Genomic DNA, 23,085 nt, shown 5'->3' with positions numbered 1-23,085 from the left:
AAGTTTTCCCAATTTTTTGGATTGACTGACCTTCATTTCTTAAAGTAATGATGGCCACTCGTTTTTCTTTACTTAGAATTTGTATTATGGCAAGAAAAAAGCAGCTAACGGTCTATTCAGTAGGGCTATCAGCTGTGTATCCACCAGACGTCTGCACAACACAACTGATGGTCCCAACCCCATTTGTAAGGCGAGAAATCCCACTTATTAAACCTGACAGGGCACACCTGTGAAGTGAAAACCATTTCCGGTGACTGCCTCTTGAAGCTCATCAAGAGAATGCCAAGAGTGTGCAAAGCAGTAATCAAAGCAAAAGGCGGCTACTTTGAAGAACCTAGAATATAAGACATATTTTCAGTTGTTTCACACTTTTTTGTTAAGTATTTCATTCCACATGTGGTAATTCATAGTTTTGATGCCTTCAATGTGAATCTACAATTTTCAGAGTCATGAAAATAAAGAAAACTCTGAATGAGAAGGTGTGTCCAAACTTTTGGTCTGTACTGTATGTCCAAAAACAGTACCAGCAAAAAGGCAGCTTGTGGCACAAAAACAAGCGCTCATCCAGCTCTAGAGATAGAAAAATAACTAAGTTATATCACAAAGTCTTAACCCCCAAAATATTATTTTTTTTTTGTACAAAAAATGGCAAAACAATATAAAGACCTACTTAAAAGATACTGACTGTTACGAACCGGGGCAGGGGGTCACTCGGACTTCCCTCCGCTTGGTCGTGGACCTGTCAATCTGTGACGAAACCGCACCCTGCAGCCACACCCTAATGTCTCGAATATGTCGGAGCCACGCGATACTACCTTGTCACTTCCGCCTTCCGCCAACACACGATGTTCCGCGCCACCAACGAGTACGGAAAAAGTCTGTTTGGCGCAATACAACACTGGCACCTCCTGTCCCCGCTTGCATAGGGAGGCATGGGAAGTGCAACCGAGCAGGTTGTGAAACCTCCAGCGTTGCACTCAACCCCGACAGGAACTTTCCACTAGCCCTAATGGAACAGGAGTCTGCCGGTCCAGTACAGTAGACTGCCACCAGTTCCTAATTAGATATAGGCCTGGTCTCTTAACAGAATTATATCGGGCCAGAAACCAGCCCAGGTAGCGTGTAAAACTAAGCTGAGCTCAGAGACATGGGATTCGGGAATCGAGATAAAAGCAATGGCCCAAGATTAAATGTTATATTTAATTGCCTTAAGGGCACACTAGATAATACACTATATACAAGATGGAATTTACAGAATAAATGTCAAAAGTACAGTTACAGATAAGACGTGGTTACAAACGGATGTACAGATGGATCAGTTGCCTTATTTTTATTGCCTGGTGTTGGCTTGAACAGGTGAGGTGCTGTCGAGCCATGCGTTCCTGGGACTCCTCACACGTGTATTCGCACGTGAACTCTCAGAGAAGAACACCCACAAGATGTCGTCTGCACTGATGTTATGAAGCCAGGCAGATTCCATGTCCTCTCCTACCTGGTGACCTAAGACTGGGCTAGACATGGGTTGTGCCATTTAGCTTAAAAGGCAATAAGGATTTTCAGTTTTCCCAATTTCTCCGCCCCTGAGCATCTCACACAAAAGATATGACCACTATATAATGCTCAAAAAAATAAAGGGAACACTTAAACAAGGATTTTATATTTTGGTGTTCCCTTTAGTTTTTTTGAGCAGTATATTTCCCATCAGAATTGTATCTATCGATAGATAGGAAACTTGGGGTGCCTATGGTCTTCCTATGGCAAATTATTAATTATCAACTGCTACGTATGTCTCACAATTTAGAAGAAATGTGTGTGACGTATGTCTTGCTGTCAGGAATCTGGAATTATGTTTGCCTTATTTGTGGGAGCTACGCACTCCCCAATATTGTAACTTTTACATTGGCACCTTCCAGTCTGCCAAAGTGCTTAGAAGCTCGGTCATAAGACTTGTAAATCCTGAACTTGCCTGCCAAACTCTCTGGCCAAATGCTCTTGACAGCAGGGGAGCTGCTCTGGCTTCTTTGGACTTAATGGAATTTTGTCACCTGGCCATTTGCTGATTTCTGGCAGAGCAGGATGTGTGTTAATGGAATGTAACAGTTGGTTGACATGTATGAATCTCATAAACCTCAATATTTCTCAGAATAGCCTCACAAGGATAAATAAACAAGCATTACAATTAAACTTGACAGTGAACGGTGTTTAAAACATTTTGAAAAATTATATACGGTAGATTTGTTATTTTTTGTTCTTTTTGCCTCCCAAAGAGTGTAATAAGAAGTGATTAAAAAGCCGAAACTACCACGAAATGAGAGCAATGGAAACTACATTTTATCACCTCCCGGATATAGCGAACAGCATGGCGAATAGCGTAAAATTTCAAATGCGAAAAATTAGTGTCAGAATTGCTCTTTTAAATTTATATTCCTTTCCATAAAGAGTTAATAAAAGTTAGTTAATAAATTATGTGTTCCCCAAAATGATGCCACTGACAAATGTGACTCATCTCCAAAAAAAACACAAGACCTTATGTGACTATGTAATTAAATAAGTGATAGCTCCTGGAAAGCAAAAATAAAAGAAGTGAAAAATGCAATGCTTGTCATGAAGTCCAAAAGTGGCTTGACATCAAGGATTTAAGGAGTGCAGGATTTTTTTTTTTTGACCTGCCACATAATGACAGCTGTAACTTTTTTTTTTTATATTGATGTAGTTGCAAGTCAGCTTTTTTTTCAAAGGCATCATTTGTCAACCATTTTGAATTTACCAAAACCATCCCTATTTCTTAAGGACATTACCGGCAACCAATTAGAACCATCGAAAATTCTATACTGCCAACTCTCCCCCTGCTGACAAGGCTTCTCTTTGGCTATTTGGTCAGGGCATATCTCTCATGGATCAGGACGTTTCGCTCACGTGCTAGGCATGAACGAACAAAACTGTACAGTTCAGGGTTCCTACCAGACACGTATTGTCCGTAGCTCCAATTTAAACACGGACTTTTCACTCGAGTCCGTATCTGAGTTTGCGTGCTGTTCAGATGCTGAAAAAAAGTTTGATGAAAAGCTGTTCACAGTCAATGAACAAGCTTTTTGGTATAGGGAAGATGCATGTTGCTGTTAACTATATATATATAAAAAAAAAATGACATGGGGTTCCCCCCTATTTTTAATAACCAGCGCAGGTAAAAGCAGATAGCTGGGGGCTGGTATTATCATGGGAAAGCTCATGGTTATTTGGCCCTTCCCAGCCTAAAAATAGCAGCCCGTAGCTGCCACAGAAATGGCGTATCCATTAGATGCACCAACTCTTCCCGATTTCCCTGGTACAGTGGTAATCGAGGTAATATTTTTGGGGTTTTGTCCCTGGACAAGGGATTCTAAGGGCTGCAATTAACTCTGAAGGCGTCTCCCTCGTTAACCTGTAATCAATGAAGTAGTTAAAAGGTCTGGGGTTGATTACAGGTGTGTGGTTTTGCATTTGGAAGCTGTTGCTGTGACCAGACAACATGCGGTCTAAGGAACTCTCAATTGAGGTGAAGCAGAACATCCTGAGGCTGAAAAAAAAGAAAAAATCCATCAGAGAGATAGCAGACATGCTTGGAGTAGCAAAATCAACAGTCGGGTACATTCTGAGAAAAAAGGAATTGACTGGTGAGCTTGGGAACTCAAAAAGGCCTGGGCGTCCACGGATGACAACAGTGGTGGATGATCGCCGCATACTTTCTTTGGTGAAGAAGAACCCGTTCACAACATCAACTGAAGTCCAGAACACTCTCAGTGAAGTAGGTGTATCTGTCTCTAAGTCACCAGTAAAGAGAAGACTCCATGAAAGTAAATACAAAGGGTTCACATCTAGATGCAAACCATTCATCAATTCCAAAAATAGACAGGCCAGAGTTAAATTTGCTGAAAAACACCTCATGAAGCCAGCTCAGTTCTGGAAAAGTATTCTATGGACAGATGAGACCAAGATCAACCTGTACCAGAATGATGGGAAGAAAAAAGTTTGGAGAAGAAAGGGAACGGCACATGATCCAAGGCACACCACATCCTCTGTAAAACATGGTGGAGGCAACGTGATGGCATGGGCATGCATGGCTTTCAATGGCACTGGGTCACTTGTGTTTATTGATGACATAACAGCAGACAAGAGTAGCCGGATGAATTCTGAAGTGTACCGGGATATACTTTCAGCCCAGATTCAGCCAAATGCCGCAAAGTTGATCGGACGGCGCTTCATAGTACAGATGGACAATGACCCCAAGCATACAGCCAAAGCTACCCAGGAGTTCATGAGTGCAAAAAAGTGGAACATTCTGCAATGGCCAAGTCAATCACCAGATCTTAACCCAATTGAGCATGCATTTCACTTGCTCAAATCCAGACTTAAGACGGAAAGACCCACAAACAAGCAAGACCTGAAGGCTGTGGCTGTAAAGGCCTGGCAAAGCATTAAGAAGGAGGAAACCCAGCGTTTGGTGATGTCCATGGGTTCCAGACTTAAAGCAGTGATTGCCTCCAAAGGATTCGCAACAAAATATTGAAAATAAAAATTTTTTTTTTGGGTTTGGTTTATTTGTCCAATTACTTTTGACCTCCTAAAATGTGGAGTGTTTGTAAAGAAATGTGACAATTCCTACAATTTCTATCAGATATTTTTGTTCAAACCTTCAAATTAAACGTTACAATCTGCACTTCAATTCTGTTGTAGAGGTTTCATTTCAAATCCAATGTGGTGGCATGCAGAGCCCAACTCACGAAAATTGTGTCACTGTCCAAATATTTCTGGACCTAACTGTATATATATTATATATATATATATAACAATATTATTATTATTATTATTATTATTATTAACATTTACCCTGGAGGAAAAGGGAGAACCATCAATTTGCGTGTTTGTTTTTATTTCCTTCTTCTCATCCATAACTTATCTTCTATTTTTCTGTTAACATGGCATGGCAATATGATGGCAATTCCTCCATTGGTTTTATAAATTACTCTTTTGAAAGCTAAAAACCTCCCAAATTTGAAGGTTGCTGCAAAGCTGGAATATTGATCATTTAATGAACACAGAAAGGTCAGATTTTTGAAGACAAAAGTTTTGTCGCCTTGTCATATAATGCACCCAATCCTGGTTTACATTCTCACCTGTGCTCACTAAATGATCGGTTAATTAGTGGATGTGTATAACAAGAAACCCAGCACCCCAGATCTTCACATGAACTGCAACTTGACCTCTGACAACATGCCAAAAATCCACCCTGCGACCAAAGCCTTGATTATGAAGAGGCTGAAGACCAGATCCACTGCAGAGGTGGCTGCACCTTTAATGTGTCTCAGTGTCAAGTACAAAGAATTAAAAGAAGATTTGAAGAGACTGGAGATGTTTTTGACACGCCCAGGCCCGGCAGACCCTGCAAGACAACTGCTCAGGAGGAACGTTTGTTGGTTAGAAAATCCAAAGCCAGCCCCTCTTCCACTGCAGCAGAGCTCCCACAGGCCTGGTCACCTCAAGTCCCTGTGTCAACTAGAACAGTTTGTAGGATTCTGTCTCGAAATGGCCTCCATGTTTGATTCAGTACCCAGAAGCCAGCACTAAACAAAATGCAATTAAAAAACTGTGTGGAATTTGCCAAGTACCACAGCCTGCTAAACAGGTGGACGCTGGAAACGTGGCAGAAGGTGGATTTCTCTGATGAATCTTCAGTTGAATTACACCAGAGATGCCGCAAATACTGCAGGAGTCCTACTGGAGCCCGTATCGATCCAGAAAACAGTTAAGTTTGGTGGTGGAAAGATCATGGTCTTGGGTTACATTCAGTATGGGGGGGTGCGAAACATTTTCAAGGTGGAAGGCAATATCAATAGCCTAAAATATCAAAAAGTATTAACTACCTCTTACATTCCCAATCATAAAAGGGGTCAAATTCTGTAGCAGGATGGTGCTCCATCTCATACATCCATCTCTACAACAAAGTTCCTCCTGGCAAAGAAGATCAAGGTGCTCAAGAACTGGCCAGCCCAGTCACCAGACATGAACATCATTGAGAATGTTTGGGGTAGGATGAAAGAGGAAGCTTGGAAGACAAAACCAAAGAATCTAGATGAACTCTGGGAGGAATGTAAGACTGCAGTCTTTGCTATTCCTGATTACTTCATCAATATATTGTATGAATCATTGTTGCACCTCATGGATGCAGTTATTCAAGCTCATGGAAGTCACACAAAATATTAAATATGGCTCTAATAGCACCACAACTTCATTCACCAGTGTTATGCAACATATCTTTGTATTAGAAGTTAATTATTTGTTTATATTTCACATTACTTTCTGTGGGCGACAAAACTTTTGTCTTGCCAAAATCTGACCTTTCTATGTTCATTAAATGATCAATATTTCAGCTTTGCAGCAACTTTATTTTCATAACCTAAACCAAATTTGGGAGGGTTTCAGCGTTCAAAAGAGTAATTTATAAAACCAATGGATGAATTTAAAGTCAGGTTATAAGCTTTTATTAACATAACATGGATAAGCGACAGAACTTCTGTCAGGGAGTGTATTATATATATATATATATATATATATATATATATATAAAAGAGACGGCAACATGATTTTTCAGGTCAGTAAGTTTCCGAGGGACACTCATTGAACTTTTTATTTTAAGTGGTGATATTTTTTAAATCAACATTTGTAGACAAAAAGGAAATTGATTTGTATGGCCACTTTTTAAATGTTTCCATTTTTCCTTGGATGGAAATGTATGATGGCTTGTTTTTCTTTGCGTGTCGAGCTGTAGGCTTTATTGATACTGCTTTGGGTAGAATATGACGTTTTGATAACCTTTTCTTGCATTCTGCATGGGAGGCGTAGAGACTAAAAACAGCAATTCTGATTTTTTTTTTTGTGTTGTAGTGCTTACTGCATTTATTGTTTACTTTTCTGTTCTTTATATTTTAGCTCACATAAAATGATAGTCCCTTATGAAGCCCAGCCTGTGGTTGGGCTTCACAAAAGTATCAACATGGCAGCCTGTCACGGGGTCCTTCTCCGATATCACAGAATCAACAGCGCAAGAGATGATTGAACAATCCAAAGAACATTTATTCCATACAATCCAGAATGTCCATCAAATAATCCACCACACGGAGGTTAAAGTAGAGGGTAAAGGGATAAATATCCCGGGGAGGAGTCACAATCCTCCAGCAGTCCTTTTCCAGGGAAATTGGGATTTCTCAATGGCTCGCTGAGGTGCTGCCTGTAGCTGCAACTTCTCGCCTAGAGGATCAGTCTTCCTGCTTGCCTCTTGTACTTCCCAGCCAGACTGAATAATCTCCCAGGTAAACAGAGTTTGGTGTGGATTCCAGGCCTCACTCCCCGACACCTAGGGACAGAAGCACTGCAGGGGGTTATTAACCTGCAGACAGGACAAATAATACATGGAATGAGCAGAGCACCATGCCTAAACTACGAACCTACACAAAATGATACACAACCCCCCATATTCCACCATCCCACAGCCCATCTGTATACTACCGACCGCCTTAAGTGCTGTTGTCCGTGATTGACTTTAGCAGTTAGGGGTTAAACAGAGCTCACTCCGGTCATTTCGGTTAGAGGCATATATTGGCTTTATGATATATTGGTGTCCGCTGTGTGTCAGGAGGGTTCATCACTGCCAACATATTTTTTTGCAAGTTGTTGGCCAACAATTTATCGATGTTTTACTGTTGCATTGACATTACAGGTTCGAAGGCTCTGCGAGACTCAACTCTGTTCCCGGCCGAAAAGAGACATCCCAGGGGTCAAAAAACGGAGACACACTGGTGAGACGACAGGTAGAATGTTTTCGTCCTGCGCCAATGCTCTTCCTCATAGTTCATGGCTGGACATTTCTTTTTACATTTTCATTCTTCCCCTTGGCACACAGTTAGGATTGTGCAACCAACACATAAAAAATGAAATTGTCAGCTAAAAGTATTGTTATAGCGATATCAATTCACTTCAGATGTTTCCGTGTTATGGTGCCAGCTAATACAAAGATCTCACGGGCTAAACAAGAGGGCTCTAACGAGTGCGGGACGACGTCTCGAATGTCCGCCCACGGATGGAGCAGTGTTTACTGAAGCCTAAAGTGCACCGTGGCACAGAGACAAACCAGCAATTAGGAATGATCACGTATCTGTCCTACTGGTGTATTTACACACGAGATTGCTGTCTGCCACCACAGTCTTAGCCAAAATTACTCATAAACACACGACTAGAGGATTACCTAGGTGTGTAGGCTTATTTTAATATGGTGATGTCGTCTGGTAGCTGCTTATCTCTCCGAGCAAAAAATGATGGTGCATGATGAACATGTATAAAGCATGTTGTGATTGCAGAGGTTTCCACCATACACGGTAATCAACCGCACCAAAGCCAGCAGTTTGAGAACATTTTAGCCATCAGGCGTCAGTGGCGTGGCTTGGATTGCAAGTATTCGGAGAAAAGCAAAGCAAGAAACTCCTAACCCATAGACAAACAATTTTAGAAATAAAATTTAACTAAATTAGGCCGGTTTCACACATCCGTCTTTTTGCCGGATTGCCGGATACGGCACACTCCAGTATGGTGTAATACAGTACGATGGCATCGCGGCACCTCCAGTCACATGCTGTCATGTGCTGTCATGGCATGTGACCGGAGCTTGCCGCGATGCCATTGTACAGTATTAACACTGAACTGGAGTGTGCCGGATCCGGCAAAAAGCCAGATGTGGGAAACTAGCCTTACCCTTGTCCTACAACTAACACTATCCCTAATCCTTGATCCAATCCCTGTCTTAAAGGGGTTGTCCACTACTTTAACATCAATGGCTTATACTTAGGATAGGTCATCAATGTCTGATCGGCCGGGGCTCGACACCTGGCACCCCCACCGATCAGCTCATCTTGGTGTCAGAAGCCTTAGCAGGCAGCCAGAAATGCTAATTTCCGAAGCGGCCATGTCAACTGATAGCAGTTGCGGCCAGTTACTACACATCCGTCTCCCATTCAAATGAATAGGATGTGGATGTGCAGTAACCGGCCACAGCCACTATCAGAAGATAGGGAAGCTCCATAACTGATCATTTCCATCTGCTTCCTACCACTGCCGGCACCGAGAACAGCTGATCAGTAGGGGTGCAGGGTGCAGGACCCCGGCCGATCAGACATTGATGATAGGTCATCAATGTAAAAGTAGTAGACAACCTCTTTAAACATTACCCTACTTTTACACCTAACCTTAGTCCTATCCTTAAACCTAGCCTTAAGCCTAACCCTAGTTCGCATTAGAAAAAGTATGTAAAAGCTTAAATAGCAGGGAAAGAGCCGGGTGCAGGCCCCCAATAGACGATGGCCGTTTCGCACCTCCTTGCGCTTCAACGGGTCCAGTTGGACCGTTGGACCCGTTGAAGCACAAGGAGGTGCAAAACAGCCATCGTCCACTGGGGGCCTGCACCCGGCTCTATCCCCACTATTTTTACCTGCAGCGAATGAATTAAATAAAGCACTTTGGAATACTGGATAGACTGTGCCATGGCTTTCTCCCTTTCTGGATTGGAATTTTTCCTGCTCTGACCACGTGCACCCATGACCATTTCCTTAAACGGATGACCTGGAGCTGACCTACCTCTTCCCGGTATAAAGGTATTGCACGGTTGTTGCAAAACCGCTTCTGCGTATCACTTACCAATAATATATCCGCCCCTGCTGATATCATAAGAAATGCTACCCATTAACCAAAGTAGAGTTTAACTACGGTAGAAAGAGAGGTTCTTGTCATATCTAAGCCACCCACTCATGTCCCACAAGAAAGGCCAGATCTAGCTGTGCAGATCTAACCTTCCAGTAATGTGTTCTCACATAAGGATAAGCGAGGTCTTGGGGTGGACCAATGTACGGGAGCCCCATGATCTTGAGAACAGAATGTATATATTAGGGGTCCAAAAGGTAAGGACCGCTAACGATCAATTAGAATTAAAGGTTTATTGTCTATCTTCTCTAGGAGTTGATGAGGAACTGGGGCAATAATCTTCTGCAATGTCACCATATTTTCTGCTGTTTCTTCCAGGAAATCGGTCTTTGCTTCACCTGGTACCACAGTCCATATATTCCAACGGTGAGAAAATCCTATGAACTTTCAACTGTTTCCCGTTTTTCACTTCACTGCAAGATTTTCTGTAAAAACTTCATTATCATGGAGGCTCTTTTTGAGATTCTACAGGAATATGTTTCCTCAAACTTCTCGGTTTCTCATGTGGGTCTTCTTAATGATGTTCTTCTATTGACTGGTTGACCTCCTGTCTTTAACCGCTTCATCTCTTCAATCCAGGGTTGTCTTAAATTAATGACATCTTCTCATCGTATTACCAAAATAAGAAGCAACTTCATTTTACTTGTTCATGTTTCGAGTGGCATTGGTCAAGGATTCACTTTGTTTCCTTCAATAAATGTCTAACTAGTGATTTTCCATTTTGCTCTAAAACCTCAATTTTGAGCCTGAAATCCTCCAGGTGAGACTTGTTGTCACACTGCAGTCGGAGAACCACTGTGTGATGTTTGACTATGATGCTGGTCACTAGGTGGCACGAGATACTACGGTGTGGTGTCGGCGAGTTCCTTCCTTCTAGCACCGCGTGTGTTGGATCTGCGTTGCTTAAAACTACTTGGGGACCTCAGGTCGTCTTGAGGAGTACTCTTGTCTTTATGAGCAGGTGCTGCAGTTCCACACTGGGGCCTGGTGCTGTCCAAGGCCTCGGATCCTATCTTGGCACTGTGCTTTCGGGCTCTTTGTGGCCAGGGAAGCTTGAAACCTCCCTGTCCCGGCAGATTCTGGAAAACCAACTTGAAGACTCATCTTCCCTAGGGTCCTGCACCCTGCGTGGCGCCGTTCGAGGCAGCAATGAAGCTTTCCCCTCGGCAACCGCATAAACTTCTCTGTCCCACCAGAGCATCTGTGAGACACGTCTGCTCCCTTTCTCTCCTACTGGAGAACTCTCCCTAACTGTTGTGTTGGCTCCTGACTCCCCCTTGGTGGCTGCCCATCCTCGGTTGCCTGTCACTAGTGGGTGGTGCCCTCCCCCCCATGTTTGAAGGCAGCCTTACAACCCTACCCTAGCCCAGTCCCCATTGGGGAGGGCAACCTGGTTGTGTATTTGAGTTTGTGAGTGATGAGACCGGTACCAACCTCCTCAGGATCCGAGTGCAGCATTATACCTTAAATCAGGTGCAATACTCTATGGTGACTGAAGCCTCAGGGGTGCCACAGGAGCACCTGGGAAAGCCCCTCCCAGCACCAGTGTAGGACCCAGCGCTGAGAAACAACCCGTCCACAGGAGCTCAAGAAAATAATACATGTCTTTCGAGAAGTCTTCAAACTTTTTGATTTAATGTTCAAAAATGAAGCTTTCCTGTTGATACTTTCTTTTCCACCTCCTTCTGTTATTTCAGACATCCAGGACTGTACGGAAATCTCCTGGAAAGTGTTTCTACACGAGGGCAAATCTTTGAAGCCTGATGGCAAAAGTGTCCAGGTGATGCATTCCGGTATATACTCAATATACAGCCAGGTAGGATGCCACCCAGGCCAATATTTTGTCATGGTCAATTCTTATCTGCCCCTCTTCGAGCCAAATATCTGTATCTCCTGCTTCTTTTCTAGGTGTTTTACACGGATACGACGTTCACCATGGGTCATATAATATTACGGCACACGGATGGAGACTCAAAAGCCAGTAATATTCTCCTCCAATGCGTTCAGAGTATGCCCGGGAACAAAAGTCTGGCGTTCAATACTTGCTACACGTCAGGTGAGACGCTTATCTTCTTACATTTTTATTCTTTGCGCTTACTTTATACCCCAAAGAGCCATAAACGTTTCTTTCCCATTAACATTAAAATGTTGAGCACAAACTGGATCCCGTATTCCAGATGTGGCCTTACAAGTGATTTATAGAGGGGTAACAATACGTTGGGATCACGGGAACTAATCTCTTTTTATACACCCTAGAATCTTGTTTGCTTTAGCAGCTGCTGCCTGACATTGAGTGCTGCTGCTCAGCTTATTTGTAATGAGAATCCCCCAGTCTGTCTCCTGTTCTGTAGTCCCGAGTTTACTTCCATTTAATGTATACGCAGCTATAGGATTACTCCGTCCTAGGTGCATTACTTTACATTTATCAACATTAAATCTCATTTGCCGAGTATCTGCCCATTCTGACATCTTATCCAGATCTTTTTGTAATATTGTACTATCAAGGTCAGTTTTTAATATCCTACATAGTTTGGTGTCATCAGCAAAGACTGACACTTTACTATCAATCCCATCCACAAGGTCATTAATAAAGAGATTAAAAAAAATCAATCCTAGTACAGATCCCTGCGGTCTCCACTGCTCCCAGTACAGATCCCTGCGGCCCCCACTGCTCCCAGTACAGATCAATGCGGCAACCCACTGCTCCCAGTACAGATCCCTGCGGCACCCCACTGCTCCCAGTACAGATCCCTGCGGTCCCCACTGCTCCCAGTACAGATCCTTGCGGTCCCCACTGCTCCCAGTACAGATCCCTGCAGTCCCCACTGCTCCCAGTGCAGATCCCTGCGGTTACCACTGCTCCCAGTACAGATCCCTGCGGTCCCCACTGCTCCCAGTACAGATCCCTGCGGTCCCCACTGCTCCCAGTACAGATCCCTGCGGTCCCCACTGCTCCCAGTACAGATCCCTGCGGTCCCCACTGCTCCCAGTACAGATCCCTGCAGTACCCCACTGCTCCCAGTACAGATCTCTGCGGTCCTCATTGCTCCCAGTGCAGATCCCTGCGGTCGCCACTGCTCCCAGTACAGATCCCTGCGGTACCCCACTGCTCCCAGTACAGATCCCTGCGGTCCCCACTGCTCCCAGTACAGATCCCTGCGGTCGCCACTGCTCCCAGTACAGATCCCTGCGGTACCCCACTGCTCCCAGTACAGATCCCTGCGGTACCCCACTGCTCCCAGTACAGATCCCTGCGGTCCCCACTGCACCCAGTACAGATCCCTGCAGTACCCCACTGCTCCCAGTACAGATCTCTGCGGTCCTCATTGCTCCCAGTGCAGATCCCTGCGGTCGCCACTGCTCCCAGTGCAGATCCCTGCGGTCCCCACTGCTCCCAGTGCAGATCCCTGCGGTCCCCACTGCTCCCAGTACAGATCCCTGCGGTTCCCACTGCTCCCAGTACAGATCCCTGTGGTCCCCACTGCTCCCAGTACAGATCCCTGCGGTCCCCACTGCTCCCAGTACAGATCCCTGCGGCCCCCACTGCTCTCAGTACAGATCCCTGCGGTCCCCACTGCTCCCAGTACAGATCCCTGCGGTTCCCACTGCTCCCAGTACAGATCCCTGTGGTCCCCACTGCTCCCAGTACAGATCCCTGCGGTCCCCACTGCTCCCAGTACAGATCCCTGCGGTCCTCACTGCTCCCAGTACAGATCCCTGCGGTCCCCACTGCTCCCAGTACAGATCCCTGCAGTACCTCACTGCCCCCAGTACAGATCTCTGCGGTCCTCATTGCTCCCAGTGCAGATCCCTGCGGTCGCCACTGCTCCCAGTACAGATCCCTGCGGTACCCCACTGCTCCCAGTACAGATCCCTGCGGTCCCCACTGCTCCCAGTACAGATCCCTGCGGTCGCCACTGCTCCCAGTACAGATCCCTGCGGTACCCCACTGCTCCCAGTACAGATCCCTGCGGTCCCCACTGCACCCAGTACAGATCCCTGCGGTCTCCACTGCACCCAGTATAGATCCCTGCGGTCTCCACTGCTCCCAGTATAGATCCTTGCGGTTCCCCACTGCTCACTATAGCCCAATTAGAGAACATTAGAGAACCTGTGATGCTGGTCACTACTTACAGTAGTAGAAAAACGGGAGAGTAGTCAAGAAAGTCTGGTCACAGGAGGACATGTAATGGATTGCAGGAAGAAACAGACGCGTAGTCAGGTCACGATCTGAGGTCAGGATTCCAGGAGGGCACGTATGGATACAGGGAGTAAACAGAGATGTGGTCAGGTAACGGTCCGAAGTAAAAAGCTAGGAGGTTGCGACAGGAATAGGGAGCGGGGCAGAGGGGAGTTAAACAACTGGCCGAAGGATCAGAACAAACAGGCATACATGCTAACCACACTACTCACAAACCAGAATCTACTACTGGCGAGGTTCTGGGAGAAAATGCTCAGTAAATAAAGCAGAGCAATTACCAGGAAGATGGAACACCTGAGTAATCAGCACCTGCCAGAACCAGCATGGAAGCCAGCGCTGTCAATCAACCTGCCAGCTCAGGAATCAGGAAAACACAGCAGAGCATCACCTAATGTGCAAGATGCTCTGCACAGAGGAATCATGACAACACCATTTATGACGACTCTTAGCTTCTTATCTTTTAGCCAATTCTTTGCCCATCTCCTTATAGTTTCGCCTGGTTGTGGCTTCTGGAGCTTCATTATAAGACTGTTATTTGGTACATGTCTCTGCAAAGTCCAGATAAATCCCATCAGCTGCATTACCAATATCCAGATCTGCACTTACCTTCTCATAGAACCCCACACATTGGTTAGACACGACTTATCTTTCATGAATCCATCATGGTCATCGGTTATTATATTATTTTCTCTAATATATTGTTGCATGTAATCCCTTAAAATGTGGTGAAATCGTAGAAAAAAAAAGAGCAAGTCTTCAAGTTTTTGACTCCTGACAACATTCTTTGCCTAAGCATTTTCTCTTGTAGTCTAGGTGTTCAGGCTTCACGCTGTCTTGCTGCTGCTTCCTAGTGCATTAAGAATGAAGAAAAAGCAGGACACGTGTCAGCTGCACCACATCACTTTGGCAGGGGTCACAGAAAGCATATATAAACGAATTAATCAAATCGATTATGTTAATGACACTTCAATCAAACTCTGATCCGAGTTTGATCAGAGTGTCAGCTTAGTGTGATCTGTCGACACTGTCAGGAGAAGATGGAGAACACAATTTCCCCATCTTCTCCATTCCGTGAAAACCATTCTGTGCATCGGCGGAAATCAGAATGTCATCCAAAAGCAGTCCAATTATTTTCATGCACCCTTAGTCTTGAATGGGTGCTCGCCATCCGATTTGTGGAGCTGATCAGCACTGCCCCATAGAATAACATTGGTCTGAGGGCTATCCAATAAAACATCGGATAGGATAGGTCTACGTCTTTGTTATAGGGTGGCGTGAGCGAGCCCTAAATCTATCACTTGATCTCTGCCTCTCTCCATCCATGGAGTCCCTTTATTATTTGCAGGCTAATACACTCATTGTCTTTAGTGCTGCATGTCAAACTTCCACTAGGGGGCGCAGGGAGATTGCACTCCAATGTGCAGTAATACAAAAGCCCACCAGAGGTCACTAGCACAAGAGTAATAGTTGTCAGACAAGCCAAAGTCAAATTGGGATGTCACGTCAATACAGGGGAGTGAACAAGCCGCAGTCAGATGGAAGCCGAGAAGTCACGTAAGGAGACGAGGAGGGGCAGAGGCAAAGTCAGGGAACGCCACCAAGGTCAGAGGCCGGGAGGGCACGTATTTACAAAGGTGGGGGTGGAGCCAGAGACACGACGGGACAAGGGTCAGGTAGACAGACTGTACGGGGGGAAAGGAGGTCAGGGAGAGGTAAGCTGGGTAGTGGGATAGATCAGAGCAGACTCACAGGAACCAGTGTGCAAGTTGCAGAGCAGGAACTATTACTGGCAGCGTCCCAGAGGAGTTCACACCTGTCATGATCCAGGACGGCTTTTCCCTGCTGCTGGTTACACCTAGCTCTGGCCTGGTCATGTCAGGGGTTAACTTCCCTTTGCTTGTTCTGGATCCTAGGACGCTATATATTGCCTCTCTACCTATGGTTCAGTGCCAGTGATATTTCTGCCTTGCAGCTTGTATACTGGCTCTGGTGAGTGTTACCGGTCTGTCCTGCCTCCCTGCTACTGTGTCCTGACTTTGACCCTCCCCCATTCGTCTGCCTGTCCCGGTCCCTGACTTCCCGCCCCTGTCTGTTGTATGTGTTTCCCTCTGCCGGCTTCTGACTCGGTTCTGTTTTCTGACTTTGATATTGATCCTCCCTTTGCAGTGACTCCACTTTCCTGGCTAGACCCTGACTGTTTGACTACTCTATTGCCCCCTGGTTATTCGCCTGTTAACATTACTGAAGTTACTCTGCTGTACTTCAGCTGCCTTTCCATTACAGTGTTTCTTGGTCTCTCCTTCACTACTCTGCTGCCACCTAGTGGGGAATATGCTGTACTGCATCTTACTAGCCTTTGTACAGCGTTACATTACCATAATAAAGCGGCGAGAGTCCCGGAACGAGACACGACTGAACAGACCCCTCCCACTTGGCTTAACCCAGTCAGAGCCAAGCAACAGTCCTGACACTGCAGTTACACAACACATTACTCTCTGGAGTATTTGTCCAATGTTTCTGGGCTTGTGTCTTTCTATCTATATTACAGAGCTGTGAACTCTGATATTCTGCTGCCTTTCCTGCCTCGACTTTTATACAGGCTCTTTTATACTACCTTCTGATTGTCTAGTCTACACCATGTGATGTGAAAGCTGCAAGGTATTATGGGGAAAACTGCACGGCTGAGCCTGAGGTCACGAGGCTGATGCAATATTCTGAAATATGCCATTTTCTCTCACAGGCGTCATGTGACTCATTGTTAGAAGGTCTCCGGTGTGAATGGGGGGGCAGGGGTGTTACATTCGGTGTTATCACTCACACACACTCTTACTGGTCAATGGAAGTTTAACATGGCTCCTCATGGGAAACAGTTCTTTGGGGATCTGAAACAAAATGGAAAAAAAAAAAGAATGTCTACATTGGCCGAGGTTATAACCTGAGTTGCAACACGGTGGCCAAGACCATATGGCGGTATAACAAGACAGGATGCACTCAGAACAGGCCTTGCCATGGTTGACCACAGAAGCTGTGCACGTGCTCAGCATCATATCCATAGGTCATCTTTTTAGAATAGATGTATTAGTGCTGCCAACAATGCTGCAGAGGTTACAGAGGTAGGGGATCTGCCTGTCAGTGCTCAGACCATATGCCACACTGCATCACATTGCTCTGCATGGTTGTTGTCCCAGAAGGAAGCCTATTCTAAAATATAATGCACAAGAAAGCCTGCAGTTTGCTGAAGACAAGCAGACTAAGGACATGGATTACTGGAACCATGTCCTGTGGTCTAACAAGACCAAGATAAAGTTAGTTGGTTCTGTTGGTGTGAAGCATGTGTAAGACAAGTGTGTCCTGCCTACAATCAGGCATGGTGGTGGTGGGTTATAGTTTGGGGCTACATGAGTGCTGCTGGCTGTGGGACCTACAGATCATTGGGGAACCATGAATGTCAACATGTACTGTGACATACTGATGCAGAGCATGATCCCCTTGTCAGAGAGTCCTTCTTCCATATCACACAATCAACAGAATGAGAGATGGCTGAACAGTTCCAAGAACCTTTATTACATACAATTCGAAAGGTCCATAAGACAATCCACCACACAGAGGGTAAAATAGTGCAGGAACACCGATATAGTCCAGTAACGGGATAAATGCCCCAGGAGATGAGTCCCAATCCTCCAGCAGTCTTTTCCAGGGTAATCCAAGTTTCTCCAAGTCTCTCTGGGGTGCTGGCCAGATGAATCTTACTGCCCTCCTGTCCTCGTCAGGGTCAATCCTTAAATCCAGGGGTAAGCGGACATGTTTGATGTCTTTAAGGTCCTTCTCCTCTTGCAAGTGTTCATGATGCGCCTCCCAAATTGTTCTGAAAATGGCAATGTAATCCAAGTAAGCACAGGCAAAGTCCTGACATTGTTCTAACAGTCCATCCACCAGTCTCTGGAAAGTAGAGGGGGCATTTTTCATCCCGAAGGGCTTTCCCAGGAACTAAAAAAATCCAAATGGAGTAATGAAGGTCGAGCACTCCTGAGAGTCCACCGTTAGGGGCATCTGCCAATACACCTTGCTCAAGTCTACCGTGGTTAAAAATTGGGCACTGGCTAGCTGATCCAACAGATCATCAAACCTGGGTATGGGGTAAGCGTCACTCTTGGTAATCGACGCAGAACTGCTTTGTACCATCCTTCTTGGGGACCAGAATGACGGTGGCTGGGAGATGGCCGAATAATCCCCAGTTGTTTCATGTCCTCCAGCTTGTTAATCATGCTTTGACCAGCCTCTGGGACCCGGTAGGCGGCCTGCTGGGTGGGGCCTTGTCCTGAGGTCTCCACACGGTGGCTGCTCACAGTGGTCCATGCCGGCTTGGAGGAGAACATGGAAGCCCTCGGTCTTAGTAGGGAGAAAATATCGTCCTTTTGTATATTCAATTAATGGGAGCCCAGGGGCACTTGTTCCAGGAACTCTCATGTTTGGGCGACCTGAAGAAGATCGGGGAGACACTCGTCCTCAGGGTTACTAGAACAGGCGGAGAACGGTCATGATATTCTTTCAGCATATTGATGTGGACTGTCTTCTATCGTTGACCACTAGGGTCCAGGGCATTGATGTAGTAGTTGGTGTCATTCATTTTGCTGACAACCTGGTAAGGCCAGTTTCAGACATCCGGATGGTCTCCAGTTTGTCGGATACGGCGCGCTCCCGTACAGTGTATACATTACAATGGCTGCGCTGATCCAACAAAGTGAAGAAAAGCCGGATGTGTGAAAGCGGCCTAAGGGCCTTCACACATTGCATGAAGCTTGTTGGCCAGGGAAACAATAATCGTGAGCAGGGCCGGCGTCAGCACCCGGCAAACCCGGGCAAATGCCGAGGCCCTGGAGAGCCGGGGGGGCCCACTCGGCCTCGTCAGCCCTGCTGTCCCTTGGCCGGGGCCCACTCGCTTTTACAGTTCTGCTGCCCTGGGCCGAGTTCCAGGGACCGCAGTCCTCGGCAGCAATCTGCAGCGCCGTCCCTTTAAGGCGCGCAGACATCCTAGTTTGAACTTCATCTGTGGGCGGAGCTACCGCCTGCTCAGTCCCACAGATGAAGGAGGCAAGCTTCTGTCCGGCGCTGTGTGGGCCCCCTCTCCACCGTGACCTAAGCGCGTAAGTGCCCTCCCCACCTCCCGATTATGGGCCCCGGTGAGCTGCTTCTACCCCCTGGATGTATGCCCTGCCAATCCCCCCCACCCCTCCCCGGTGCCGCGTGAGCTGGCCCCGCAGGCTGCGTGTGCTGGCTCCGCAGGGCCGAGAGTGCGGGCCCCGCAGAGCCGCAAGTGCGGGCCCCGCAGAGCCACGGGTGTGTGGGTGCGGGCCCCACAGAGCCGCAGGTGCGGGCCCCGCAGAGCAGCAGAGTTGTGTGTGTTTGTTTGTCTGTATTTAGCAGAGTTGTGTGTGTTTGGCTGTATGTAGCAGAGTTGTGTGTGTTTGTCTGTATGTAGCAGAGTTGTGTGTGTTTGTCTGTATGTAGCAGGGTTGTGTGTGTTTGTCTGTATGCAGCAGAGTTGTGTGTGTTTGTCTGTATGCAGCAGAGTTGTGTGTGTTTGTCTGTATGCAGCAGAGTTGTGTGTGTTTGACTGTATGCAGCAGAGTTGTGTGTGTTTGACTGTATTCAGCAGAGTTGTGTGTGTTTGTCTGTATGTAGCAGAGTTGTGTGTGATTGTTTGTCTGTATGTAGAAGAGTTGTGTGTGTTTGTATGTAGCAGAGTTGTGTGTGTCTGTATGTAGCAGAGTTGTGTGTGTTTGTTTGTCTGTATGTAGCAGAGTTGTGTGTGTTTGTCTGTATGCAGCAGAGTTGTGTGTGTTTGTCTGTATGCAGCAGAGTTGTGTGTGTCTGTCTGTCTGTAAGTGTATATGACTGTATAGATTTGTCTGTTTATATGTATTTTTCTGAGTTTGTCTTTAAATATGTATATGTACGTGTTCGTATCGGTGTCTGTGTGTGGATGGGGCCTACTGGGACTCTTCCGCCCGGAGCCCACAAAAACCTGGTCGTGAGCACCCATTCTTCTATAAATTCCCAGGGCCTGGTTTTACGGTCATACAAGGTCTTTTGTTGCCAGCGGTTCAGACATTAATGGCCGTGTGTTGAGTTATTTAGAGGGCACCAAATTTACCCTGTTATACAAGCTGCGCACTGACACTGCACATTGTATACAAGCTGCGCACTGACACTGCACATTGTAGACAAGCTGCACACCGACACTGCACATTGTATACAAGCTGCGCACTGACACTGTACATTGTATACAAGCTGCGCACTGACACTGCACATTGTATACAAGCTGCGCACTGACACTGTACATTGTATACAAGCTGCGCACTGACACTGTACATTGTATACAAGCTGCACACTGACACTGCACATTGTATACAAGCTGCACACCGACACTGTACATTGTATACAAACGTCGCACTGACACTGCACATTGTATACAAGCTGCACACTGACACTGTACATTATATACAAACGTCGCACTGACACTGTACTCATTTAGATACATATTACAGACACACATAGAAAGCATCTAAATCTGTGTCTTCTGCTTTCTTTTAGGAGTTTTCCGGCTGGTGAAGGGACAAACTATCACTTTGGTAATACCACGGAGAAATGCCAGTCTGGAGGTCAGCAGCCAAGCCACATTTCTTGGTGTTGTGAAATTATAGCCGCCCCTACAAACTGCCACAGGAATGCCGACTCCAGCCCGGGGGATTATTTATAGAGATAATAAGCCAGAAAAGGAAGAAATAAATACAGGGGAGAAAAACAACCCCAAATAACGGCTCCGCTCCTCACCATTGTAACAACAAAAGCGCAATGAGAATGATCCTCCCCCTGCAGGGGGATACAGATAGGAAGAGCTGTGAGTCTCCTCCCCCTGCAGGGTGATACAGATAGGAGGAGCTGTGAGTCTCCTCCCCCTGCAGGGTGATACAGATAGGAGGAGCTATGAGTCTCCTGCCCCTGCAGGGTGATACAGATAGGAGGAGCTATGAGTCTCCTCCCCCTGCAGGGTGATACAGATAGGAGGAGCTATGAGTCTCCTCCCCCTGCAGGGTGATACAGATAGGAGGCGCTATGAGTCTCCTCCCCCTGCAGGGTGATACAGATAGGAGGAGCTATGAGTCTCCTCCCCCTGCAGGGTGATACAGATAGGAGGAGCTATGAGTCTCCTCCCCCTGCAGGGTGATACAGATAAGAGGAGCTATGAGTCTCCTCCCCCTGCAGGGTGATACAGATAGGAGGAGCTGTGAGTCTCCTCCCCCTGCAGGGAGATACAGATAGGAGGAGCTGTGAGTCTCCTCCCTCTGCAGGGTGATACAGATAGGAGGAGCTGTGAGTCTCCGCCCCCTGCAGGGTGATACAGATGGGAGGAGCTGTGAGTCTCCGCCCCCTGCAGGGAGATACAGATAGGAGGAGCTGTGTCTTTGCCCCCTGCAGGGTGATACAGATGGGAGGAGCTGTGAGTCTCCGCGTCCTGCAGGGTGATACAGATGGGAGGAGCTGTGAGTCTCCGCCCCCTGCAGGGTGATACAGATAGAAGGAGCTGTGAGTCTCCGCCCCCTGCAGGGTGATACAGATAGGAGGAGCTGTGTCTCCGCCCCCTGCAGGGTGATACAGATGGGAGGAGCTGTGAGTCTCCGCCTCCTGCAGGGTGATACAGATGGGAAGAGCTGTGAGTCTCCTCCCTCTGCAGGGTGATACAGATAGGAGCTATGAGTCTCCTCTCTCTGCAGGGTGATACAGATAGGAGGAGCTGTGAGTCTCCTCCCTCTGCAGGGTGATACAGATAGGAGGAGCTATGAGTCTCCTCCCTCTGCAGGGTGATACAGATAGGAGGAGCTGTGAGTCTCCTCCCCCTGCAGGGTGATACAGAGAGGAGGAGCTGTGAGTCTCCTCCCCCTGCAGGGTGATACAGATAGGAGGAGCTGTGTCTCCTCCCCCTGCAGGGTGATACAGATGGGAGGAGCTATGAGTGTGCCCCTCCTCCTCCAGGTTCCCTGTTACTGCTTTCTTTTTGCACTACATGTACTAATTGTATTTCTATAAAATATTTTTATAACAATAAAAAAAATGCAAAAAAGAGAATGTGTTTTTTATCCTGACGTTGCTCTCGAGGTTCACTATAATGTAAACGTCTGCTATAACAGTGTAATCTGCATTGGTTAGCGTGTCATCCTGTGACCACCATTGGTGTACATGCCGGTAGATGGGCTTTAGCGGTCACAGGGGCGGCATTAGTAGAAACCCTACGACTGCTTTGTGTCTTTTCACATTTGTGAGTTCTCAATTTTCCCAAATCTCACTTTTCTGAAGCAGATTTGAGACATTGGTAAACCTGACATTACACATTCTCCTACTTCCCTTGTGTACGGTGATATAGAAAAGTCACAATACACAGCACTGCCTCACCAAGTAAGTCCGGATGACCACGCACAGCAAGGTATGTAGCCAGCTGACCAGACTTGGAGGACCCAGGTTGGGCAACAGAGCAGTTCTATAATCTACCAGCTGTAACCATGACTCCTAGGCTGAAGTCCTGTAGAATCACACCAGTGACAGGAACAGGCCCCTTTTTAAATCCCTCAGCTCCCACTTCAGGGCATTGTGTCCCACAGGATCAGTAGGAGATGGCTGTTCCATCATTGGTCTCACGTTCAATCCGGCTACATAATTGTCCTTTGAACGATGAGGTCTAATACACCGCAGGGGGCTGATGCAATCTGCAATCAGCAGGCATTCCACAGATTAGCAGACAAAAGAGGACAGGGACAGTATCCCATGAAATAACAAAGAAATAGTAAATCTGGCGTAATTTAGACTAGTCCCCCCCCATAAAAGTGTCCAGAAGCTGTGTCGTCACGGTCAGTACTAAAGAGAGAGCACAGATTAATAATCAGGAATGAAACCTGATAAATCTATAGATAGACGAGAGCAACCGACTTATTGCCACACGGAGTTTTGCACAAACTGCGCTGACTGTCATGGCGGCGGCGGGTTCTGTTCAGATTGAGAGTTTGACTCTCTGCTCAATGGTTTCTCTGGTGTCTGGTGACCTGCTG

General features: G+C 46.5%; 1 protein-coding gene across 2 annotated transcripts in view; it reads left to right on the top strand.

The window, feature by feature from the left end:
* The window catches only part of TNFSF13 (TNF superfamily member 13), a 28,190-nt gene extending 6,141 nt beyond the window's left edge, over nt 1-22,049 (top strand). Inside the window, exons 2-6 of one of the 2 annotated variants that reach the window (XM_075343213.1) lie at nt 7,754-7,844; nt 10,102-10,149; nt 11,481-11,599; nt 11,692-11,839; nt 20,579-22,049. In XM_075343213.1, coding sequence (XP_075199328.1) covers nt 7,754-7,844; nt 10,102-10,149; nt 11,481-11,599; nt 11,692-11,839; nt 20,579-20,688 — 516 coding nt within the window. In that variant the 3' untranslated portion in view covers nt 20,689-22,049. The remainder of the gene's footprint in view (nt 1-7,753; nt 7,845-10,101; nt 10,150-11,480; nt 11,600-11,691; nt 11,840-20,578) is intronic. The other variant, XM_075343214.1, reaches the window with a different exon arrangement.
* Nucleotides 22,050-23,085: the final 1,036 nt, after the last annotated feature.

This window comes from Anomaloglossus baeobatrachus, chromosome 4, assembly GCF_048569485.1.
Source record: "Anomaloglossus baeobatrachus isolate aAnoBae1 chromosome 4, aAnoBae1.hap1, whole genome shotgun sequence".
NCBI lineage: Eukaryota > Metazoa > Chordata > Amphibia > Anura > Aromobatidae > Anomaloglossus > Anomaloglossus baeobatrachus.
This window is presented reverse-complemented; position numbering and strand designations above follow the sequence as displayed.